We start from the raw sequence: 10,238 nt of genomic DNA, 5'->3' as shown, positions 1-10,238 counted from the left end.
AAGGCCAGTCTGGTCTACAAAGCGAGTTCCAGGACAGCCAGGGCTGTCACACAAAGAAACCTTGTCTTGGGAAAAGGAAGGAAGGAAGGAAGGAAGGAAGGAAGGAAGGAAGGAAGGAAGGAAGGAAGGAAGGAAGGAAGGAAGGAAGGAAATTATATGGTTATTTGGGAGCTGGCTGGTGGGATAGAAAAGTGCTAGGGGCACAGAACATCAGCCTCAACTCTACCAGTGAGAGCCTGGAATGTGGCTCAGCCTTGGAGTGCTCGTCAAGCATGCATGCTTTGGGGTCTCAGGCCTGGCTGCACTGCATGATGATGACCATCTGTCAGATGAGCAATAGTGGAGCACTAATGCAAGGATCTATGAAATATTAGAGGAAGGATTGCCACACTCAGGACCGCGAGAAACGGCATCTGAGTCATGGCCACTGTACTGGTAATCAATGGATGAACTGAAAGAAATGGCGTAGGCTGATAATCCCAGCAATCACTACACAGTGAGTTCAAAACTAGCTTGAATTACATGATACCCTGTCTTTAAAAAAATCAAAATAGGGAGGGAGAGAGGAAGGGGGAGCTGGTTCTGGGCTCATCTGACTCTTGCCTTGCTCACAATGATTTCAGTGAAGATGTCACCTTCCAGGCCCAACCTAGTTAGCACCTCTTCCAGCCCTGGTGGAGCACTCAGGCCCAGGGAGCTTTTGCCAGTGTCCTGGGGAGATAATGGTGCCGGTGACTTTCCCATGAGGGCCAGCACACTTCGAGGCTCTAGGTCAAAGGAGACAGAAGAATCCGGAAAAGTAGAGGTTTGGAGGTTAGTGTTTGGAACGAGGTCCCAGGTGGGCCTTGGCTCCCACCAGCATCCTGCCAGTGAAGTTAGGAGCTGCCTTCCAGTGGGAGCTGGGGCTTCGAGTGCTCCAGAGTGCAAGGTTTTCCAGAACAGGTGCAGTCACTGAGGTGACTGCTAGCAGGCCGTCTCCACCTCTTCCAAACCCTGCCTTTCCTCCGTCTAATATGGGTTGTTTCCAGCACAGAGTGCAGACTTCCTGAAGGTAAGACTGTAAGCTCCAGAGGGGACTCACATGCACTGCCGTGTGTGTGTGTGTGTGTGTATGTGTGTGTGAGAGAGAATTCAGGGGGCTCACATGAACTGCCTTGTATGTATGTGTGTGTTGAGGGGACTCACGTGCATTGCCTTGTGTGTATGTGTGTGTTGAGGGGACTCCCGTGCACTGCCTTCTATGTGTGTGTGTTGAGGGGACTCCATGAACTGCCCTGTATGTGCTTGTGTGTTGAGGGGACTCCATGAGCTGCCCTGTATGTGCTTGTGTGTTGAGGACAAGTCAGCAACCATCCTGCTGCAGCTGCTCGTCTTTCCTGCCCTGACAGTTTGTTTCCTACATCAGCCCAGGATTGGGGGAGGGGGTACTGTGTACACCAGGTCCTAGTCTGTTTAAGAATCTCAGGTTTGCTGGGGGGGAGTGGTCGTCTTCCTTGAGGCTAAGGCCCAGAACACCCGAGAGTTAACGCTCCTCTACTACACACTTGGGGCTCATCTTCTCTAGTCCCACTGGGCCCACACTTTCTCCCGCCCCCCCCCCCGCGACACTGACTTCTATCTACCCCAAGGCTTCTGCACCAGCCACCTCCCCTTCCTTTGGAGATCACCCCCCCCAAAAAAAATAAACAGTTGGTTTTTGTTTGTTTGCTGGCTTTTGAGAAAAGATCTCACGCAGCTCAGGCCGACTTTGAACTCCATTATATAGCTAAGGATGGATTTAAATTCCTGATCTTCTTGGCTGAGATCATGCCAGGCTTCTAAACCTCTTCTAAGATACTGAGCCCGGGGCAGTGGTCACCAGCTCAGGCACTAAGAGTGTTTGCTGCTCTTTCTGAGGCCCTGAGTTAGGCTCCCAGCACCTAGTCCACCAGCTCTGGGCCACCTGCCACTCTATTCAGGCCTCTGAAGACAGCCCCTTGCCTCAGACACATAAATGTAAAAAAAGAATCTTTTTAAAAAGACACTGACTCCCTTATCTCCATGGAAACCACCATCCTACCCCAATTCTCTGCATTTACTCTCTTCTAAGCGCTTTATTTTCTGTACAGTGGCTCACCAGGCATGGGGACACACACCTTTGATCCCAGCACTTGGGAGGCACAGGTGGGTCTCTGAATTTCAGGCCAGCTTGATCTATACAGTGAAGTCCAGGACAGCCAGAGCTGTGTATAGGTCCTGCCTCAACAACAAAAGACGTGCAGTGAGCATGCTTTAACCCGGCACTCAGGAGGCAAACAGCCCCATGACTATGAGGTCAACCTGGTCTACAGAGTAAATTCTAAGTCAGGCAGAGATATACAGTCAGATCCTGTCTCAAAACATAACAAAAGCAAACAAACAACAGGCAATACAGAACTCAATGTTTTTTTTTTTTATGTGCCTTGGTGTTTTACCTACATGTATGACTGTGTAAGGGTGTTAGATCTTGGAGTCACAGTTGTGAGCTGCCATGTGGGTGCTGGGAATTGAACCCAGGTCTCCAGGAAGAGCAGCAAGTTCTCTTAACCACTGAGCCATTTCTCTAGCACCCCTCCCCCCTTTTCTTGTTTGTTTTTTCAAGACAGGATTTTTCTGTGTTGCCCAGGCTGTCCTGGAATTCATTCTGGAGACCAGGTTGGCCTCGAACTCCCTCCCGAGTGCCAGGATTAAAGCCATGAACCACTACTGCCTGGCTTTAAGGTTTTCATGAACACTGGTGAGTGCATGTACTTATTGCACACCATGTGTGGACTTGGCACCTGCAAAGGTCAGCAGGCAGCAACCCATCTCCTAGAACTGGTGTACAGATGGTTGTGAGCTGCCAGGTGAGTGCTGAGATAAAACCCAGGTTCTTCGGAGGAGCAGGCATCTCACCGGTTGAGCTATCACTCCACCCCGAGTATGTTTGGAAGATTTCTGTGTGTGTACCTACATGTTTATGTGTGTTTGTGTGGCTCTCACCTGTGAAGGTACCAGCAAAGGGAAGATGAGGACATTGGATCCCCTAGAACTGGAATAGGCAGTTGTTGAGTATTGAAAACCACACCTAGGCCCTTTGCAGGAGCAGTACCACTTAACTGCCAAGCCATCTCTCCAGTCCACAGAGTACTTTGTTGTTATCGGAAGCAGAGTTCCTCTGTGTAACAGCCCTTACCTTGAACTCACTGAGATTCTCCTGCCTCTGCCTCCCTCCCACGTGCTGGGATTAAAGGCATGCACCACTGCCACCACCACAAACCACGGCTCCTAGACTACTTTTTAAAGGCAAGAGCTGACTTGTGACAAAGATTTGATAAAGATCTGTGGAGAGGAACAATGTGTCCACAGTAACTTTCCTATCTTGGTGGTAGGACCTTGAGTAAGAGAATGTTCATGTCTTCCAAAGTGGACGTGTGCTGAACAGAACTGAGGAAGAAATGAACTGGCCAAGTGCTGAAGAATGTAGAACACAGTGCTTTGTCTCATTTTGCAAGGCTGGGAACTGAACTCAGACCCTTGCCCATCCTGGACAAGCCATGGAGCCACACCCCATCTATACGCAGGTTTTACTTCTGGACTTATAGGAAGCTGTATGCTATGCAATCCCATCTTCCTGGGATTAACCTCTGGAGTGGCACACATGCCAATCAGCACAGATCTGCTATTAGCTAAACTGGTTGGACTTCCTTTCCACGTGGTGGCCCTTCTTGGCTGCCAACTTGACTATGTCTGGGATTAATTAAAACTGAAGCAGCTTGGTACTACCATGTGGGATTTTCTTTTTTGTTTTTTTTGTCTTGTGTGTGCCTGCATTTTTTTTGCAAGACAGAACTTTTGCTGTTTTTTCAAGACAGGGATTCTGTGTTTAACCCTGGGTGTCCTGCACTTGTTCTGTAGACCACACTGGCCTCAAACTCACAGAGATTCGCCTGTCTCTGCCTCCTGAGTGCTGAGATAAAAGACATGCACCACCACTTGGCAAGACAGGATTTCTCTGTGTAGTCCTGGCTGTCCTAGACTGCTCTCTGTAGACTAGGCTGGCCTCAAAACCTCGAACTCACAGAGATGTGCCTGCCTCTGCCTCTGGAGTGTTGGGACTAAACGCATGCGCAACCACCAACCTCACTTATTTCTGGACAGGTTTCTTACTGAACCTGGAACTTGCTGCTTTAGCTGCAATGTCTGGCCAGCAAGCCCCAAAGAACTTGTCTCCATCCCCTCAGTGCTGGGGTCACAAGCCCAGGCCACGACTGCACCTCCACTTTAAATGACTTTTATTTATGTGTATGTCCCAGGGTAGTGTCCAGAGGCATCAGATCCCTGGGAGGTAGAGTCACAACAGTTGTGAGCTGCACAGCATGGTTCTGGAAACCCAATTCCTGTCTTCCGCAAGAGTTCTTAGCCACTGAGCCCCGCCTGGGGTTGAATTCATCTTCATGCTTGCAGGGCAAGCACTTCACCAACCGGGCCTCTGCGCTGTGGGTTATTTCAAGCAGGTCCAAGAGATGCTCTCAGCTCATCTTATTCCTACTACCCCAGTCCTGGAATCATGTTTCCTTCACTCCAACCCCACTGCTGAGGTCTGAGAAATCTCATTACAGAGTCCAGGCTGGCCTTAACCTTGTAATCCCTCCTGCCCCCAGTTACAGGCATGACCCATCACTCCTGGCCAGAACCACTTTTGAAAGTTTCCCTTCAGATCTGAAACCATTTAAACATTAAGCATTTAAACAAATGAATCACTATACTTTCTGGATGCTAACTAGCACATCTTAAACTCACAGGATGTAGGCCATATATACCAAAGTACAAACACAGATCCTTACTTTTATTTTTTTTATTATAGCACTGATGATAGCAGCAAGGAGAAGAAGAAGAAAGCAGAAACCTAAGTTCTTGGTAATGGCAGGCACACGCCTATGCAACCTTATGAAGCAACTGGGGGTATAGGCTGTTGTGTCCCGATTCCTGAGAATGCATTAGTGCGGCTCCAAGTCTCATTTCCCCAGGACCCAGAGGCTGAGGACATCTGCAATACCCTGAAGGTAAGGAGGTGGAGGGACATACCCCAGGCATGGACTCAGCTGGGAGGAATGGGGGATGAGCAGAAGGCAGGGCAAGCGTTCATGGTGATATCACTGGAGACCCTGGGCCTGTGGGGCCTCATTTCTTCCTGATGTTCATGAACACATGCTGGGGGAGAACCAAACCTTGGGGAATGTCTACGGCGGCTCCACTGTAAAGGAGAGCGTTTATTAACTCTCCCCATCTCTGCAGCACAGGCACATGTAAGAATGTGTGTTCTATGGGGACACTTGGCTGTGGGTCCCTCACGTGGAGCTGCTCAAAAGCCTGAGGTAGACAGGAATGCATCCCACTGGGAGATGAGTCACACAACGTGACAGAAAAAACTGTTCCATCTGTAACCGAGGGGCTGGGAAACGGGAATAAAAGGTGGTTTTCTTTTCCTATGCTAGAGAGAGAACCTAGGGACTTCCAAATGCTAGACTCAAGCTCTAACAGCCCAGCTACCCATATTAGAACCACTGGAATGCACTTCTCTACTTACTAAGATGAGCCCACATCCACTACGCGTCTCTGCAGTTGGGACAAACATTTAAACTGGCCTTGGCTTTCCCACTGCCCTTTCAAGCTCTCAGATTTCCATTCCTGCCATGCTCCTGCCTCTAGTAAAACCTGGAATAAATTCATCTGCACCAGACTCTATGTGGCCTAGTACCTGTGTGTGGGAGATGGAGATGCCCCATGGAGTCCCAGATTCAGTATGGGGATTTCAATAAAGGGTGCTCAGTGGAGCTGCTAGGTGACCACAAGTGCTGTCAGGACAGATTTCATGATGGCATTTGGGGACATTAAGGTTTCCTGGTTTCACACAGAGAAATGTTCTAGGGCTTGGGGGTCCCTCCTACCTACCACACTGCACACAGGCATCCTGTTTGTAGACACCAGCTGCCCCAAATCTGGCAGCTTCTAAGGGCCTGAACCCATCCCTACCCAGTCCAAACCACCCTATCGCCTTCCCTCAATAGTCCCCTACCCCCTGCAGCCTGGACCCGCCCATCCACTTCCCCAGCTCCACAGTTCCACGGGCCTCAGAACCAGACAGGCAGGTGATGGGTGGTGCCAGGTCCACTAGTACCACAGTACAGGAGTAGGGATTGGTTGGCTAAGGAAATGTGGACTGGGCCCTGGTCTGAAATGAGTGTCTTTATTGCTTGTACCGTACAAATATGAGGAGTAAGGAAAGGCCAGTAGGGATGGGAGAGAACTGTCAGATAAACATACACACATAAAAAGGAAAAAACAGACAACCCCCATACCATCCCTGCCCACCCCCACCCTACTGCCTTTTTGTAACCACCTAGTCTGAGGGGTGGGGTGGGAAAGTAAAACCAGGAAAACTCAATTCCAAACACCCAGAGATATTGGGGATGGGGAAACATGGCCAGAGCAGCAGGTGGACCCCTTGCACCCGCTGTACCCCATGGGATCAACGCTCAGGCTGGGATTGAGGCCTGAGCCCACTCACACATGTCCTGCATACAGCTGTGGGCACTGCATCCCAGGAAACTGAGATGCTCACTGCTAGAGCAGGGTGCACACTGGCACCACGGCACTGACACAGACTCACTCACACATTCAATTTAAGGCTCCAGAACAGGGGCCCTGGAGATGAGGAGGCCCCCATCCCAATGTGTACCAGAGATACCTGTCCCCATCTCTGTCCCCTCTCAGACCTCAGTCAAGTCCAAGGGGCCCAATACTGTCTCGGTGTAAGACGTGTAACAGCCAAGGTTGGCTTCCCTCTGCCCCAGGCAGAAAATGAGCCATCCAAAGGGGCTAGGGCCCAGTGGGAGGCAAGGCTGGCTAGAGGGAAGGCCTGGTAAGGCACGGAGCTGTAGGCAGGAGGGCTGGCCCCCAAATGTTCCTCCTGCTCTATCCAGAATCAAGAGAGCAACTTGGGAGAAAGAGGCAGGTTCAGGAGGCAGCTCCTGGTCCTGGTTCCCCCCACCAAGACCCAAGGACTTGGCTCCATTTTCCATGGAGCCAAACCCAGATCCCTCGGCTTCCAAAGGCCTCTGCCTGTCCCTGGACATTATTGCTTTTCTGCCCCAGGTGAGGTGGCAGCAGATAGACTACCCAGATGACAGCATAGAAGGAATCTGGGGTGCTGGGGGGGGGGCAGGTTTCATCCAGATGTGGCCTCTGATGGCTTGCCCCCAAACCCAGGTGACCCCATGGCTCCCCACTTCACCCTCCTGGAGGCTGTGGTGATACAACTTCTCTCCATCCTCCCAACAGCCCACCTTTGGGCAGGTCCCCAGCACTCATCTGGAAACAGAGGGAGACTGGAAGAAAGGGCTGCCAGGACCGCCAAGGCTGGGCAAGAACTGAAGTAGAAACTGGGTATGGAAGTGAGGGGAACAGGGAAGGGAACACAAACCAAAAGGCAAAAGAAAGTTTTCTTTAAAAAGCCACCCAGGCAGTGGATGGCGGCCATGCTTGTGTCCTGTGGTGGCAGAGGGCTGCTCACTCTCGGATGCTGGCCGAGTAGGAGAACTGGGGGAAGTGTGTCCGCTGGTCCAGTTCCAGCGAGCCCAGGCTGTCATCTGTGGGGTTGGGTGGAGATGCCGTGGAGATGAGGGGACAGCAGGCGTGCCCACCCCCACCCCACTGGGAAAGTGCCACAGAGAGAGGCGCTGGGATGACAGAAGCCTGAGCCAGCAGTGGCCCACAGCACTAGCACTGAAGGAAAGCAACTTGCTTCTAGAGAGAGGACTTAGCCTCCTCCCCAGGCTGGGTCTTCTGAATGTCCTCTCCCCTCCTCAGTCCTCCCCATCACCAGGGTCTAGCTCAGACTTGTCGCTGGCCTGTCCCCACCCATACTCACCTGCAGTTAAGGGACTGTCAATAACCTTAGCATAAAGAACTCTTACACAGGTTCCAATGCCACAGGTCTCCACTTTTCCAGGTGACCCCAGAAGCTCCTACTTTAACCCCAGGTCCCCTCTACCCACCTACAGCCTGTCCTTTCACTCCAAGGTTCTCTCATGATTGACAGCCACAGGCCACTTCTGCCTGGAATGCCTTGGCTGCCACACTGCCAGGTCAAGTTTCTCCTTAGCCTTCCTGGTTCTGGGAACCCAGGGAAGCTCAGAGCTCAGAGCTGTCCCAGGACTGAGTGCCCAGCCTTGGGGTAGCTTCAGACCAAGAACACAGTCAACAGAGTGCTCTAGCCCAGACCCCAGAACATACTGTAGGCATAGTTCCTGACGACCCTTACAGCAACAGCAGACCTTGCAAGCAGATCTTAGAGGAGACTGGCCAGACCCAATAAAAGCAGCCAATCAAGGTCCCCCTGGCAAGCAGGACCCAGGGCAGACCCCACCTCTCAGCCACCCAAGGGCAACGGGTCTCAGAAACTCACAGCGGTCCGGGGGTGTGATTGTGATGGACTGGGCGGTGAACTCATCATCAAAGTACCTTGTGTCCACTTCAGAAGTGACCTGAGGTTTAAAGGGTGGCAGGAGCTGTGGAGAGGAAGCTGGGTCAGCAATGACGGGTCACCTGTGAGGAGGTGAGAGCCCTGGAGTAGGTGAGACTGCTCACCTTTCTCTGTACCACATCCTGCCAGTTGATGCTGAGGAAGAACCTGTGCTCCATGACCTCCTTCGCATCACTGGGCCCTCCGCCGAGCCTGGGCAGAGACAAACGTCACCAACATGGCAGGTTCTGGGAGCCAGGCTCAAACACAGGCAGATATGATCCAGAGTGCAGGGCCCCTGTGTAGCCTCTGACGATGCTGTCCTACACAAACCACCTTTCAGACAGGACCTAAGCTTGGAGAACTCATGCTTGGGCCAGAGGCAGGGAGAAGGCAATCTGGGCCTCATCTCTACCCATGAAGAGGTGACAGGGTGGCAGGGCAGGCTTAGAAGGCAGACCACACACACTGGCTCAGCCATATATGGTCCCATGACCTTAGGCTGCCCAAAAGAAGGTTGTATTCCTGTGCCCCCATACAAGAGGCAGGGAAGTGCAGGCAGGCTGTGGAAATGCCTACTATGGGGCCACTGGGGTTGTTCAGGGGACCACACACAGTCAGGCCACACCTCTGCTTAGGGTCCTTCTTCAGCAGTCCAGCCAACAGGGACTTGGCCTCTGGCCCAAGTGTTCGTGGGAAGCGGATCTCCTCCATGAGGATGAGCTCAAAGAGGCGCTCATGATCCTGGTTGTAGAAGGGCAGGCGGCCACACATCATCTCGTACATGACCACGCCCAGCCCCCACCAGTCCACCGCACGCCCGTAGTCATTGTCCTCCAGCACCTGGAGGAGCAATAGGGGAAGCTAGAGCGTCTCCACCCTCAGAGCTCCCTCCGCCCTTGGCCTGCATGCTCCCATGCCCCCACGCCCAGACACCTCAGGCGCCAGGTACTCCGGGGTACCACAGAAGGTTTTCATGGTGGCCCCATCACTGATGCCCTCTTTGCACAAGCCAAAGTCAGTGATCTTGATGTGGCCATCTTTGTCCAGCATGAGGTTTTCCAACTGTTTAAAAAAAAAAAAATCAATCTATGAGGGGTAGATCCTCCCAGGGTTTCCCTCTAGAGCAGTGCTTCTCAACCAGTGAGTCAAAACCCCTTTGCACAGGGGTCATCGAAGACCATCATGAAACACAGATATTTATATCACAATTCATAACCATAGCAAAATTATACTTGTTAAGTAGCAACCAAAATAATATTATGGTTGGGGTCAATACATGAGGAACTGTATAAAAGGGTCACAGTATTAGGAAGGTTGAGAACCATGGTTTGAGAGATGGTGGTTTGGAATGGCAAGCTATCACACCAGAGGTTCCTGGAGGACAAGACAGCCATATAGCAATGTACTGTGGTTTCAGTTTCTTTTCTTTTAGGAACATGGTCTCCTGTGTAGCCCTGGCTGACTGGGAACTCTGTTAGGATTAAGGTATCTGCCACCATGCCTGGCCTGGTCTTAGTTTCTTAAGGTTCAATGTGAGGGGTACTATGTTCTTAGAAGTTGGTAATTTTCAGGGTTATTCTGTAGCTCAAGCTAGTTGGCTTTTTTTCTTTCCTTTCTTCTTCTTCTTTTTTTTTTTTTTTTGGTTTTTCAAGACAGGGTTTCTCTGTGTAACAACCCTGGCTGTCCTGGAACTAGCTCTAGTAGATCTGGG

At 51.4% G+C, this 10,238-nt stretch overlaps 1 protein-coding gene across 3 annotated transcripts in view; it reads right to left on the bottom strand.

Annotated features, from left to right (window-relative positions):
* Positions 1-6,231: 6,231 nt before the first annotated feature.
* The window catches only part of Akt2 (AKT serine/threonine kinase 2), a 50,164-nt gene continuing 46,157 nt past the window's right edge, over positions 6,232-10,238 (bottom strand). For all 3 annotated transcript variants that reach the window (XM_057751610.1, XM_057751619.1, XM_057751628.1), the window contains exons 10-14: positions 9,461-9,589; positions 9,153-9,367; positions 8,650-8,737; positions 8,468-8,570; positions 6,232-7,649 (exon numbers count right to left, since the gene is read on the bottom strand). In XM_057751610.1, coding sequence (XP_057607593.1) covers positions 7,570-7,649; positions 8,468-8,570; positions 8,650-8,737; positions 9,153-9,367; positions 9,461-9,589 — 615 coding nt within the window. In that variant the 3' untranslated portion in view covers positions 6,232-7,569. The remainder of the gene's footprint in view (positions 7,650-8,467; positions 8,571-8,649; positions 8,738-9,152; positions 9,368-9,460; positions 9,590-10,238) is intronic.

The sequence above is a fragment of the Chionomys nivalis genome, chromosome 2 (genome assembly GCF_950005125.1).
Source record: "Chionomys nivalis chromosome 2, mChiNiv1.1, whole genome shotgun sequence".
NCBI classification, from domain to species: domain Eukaryota; kingdom Metazoa; phylum Chordata; class Mammalia; order Rodentia; family Cricetidae; genus Chionomys; species Chionomys nivalis.
This window is presented reverse-complemented; position numbering and strand designations above follow the sequence as displayed.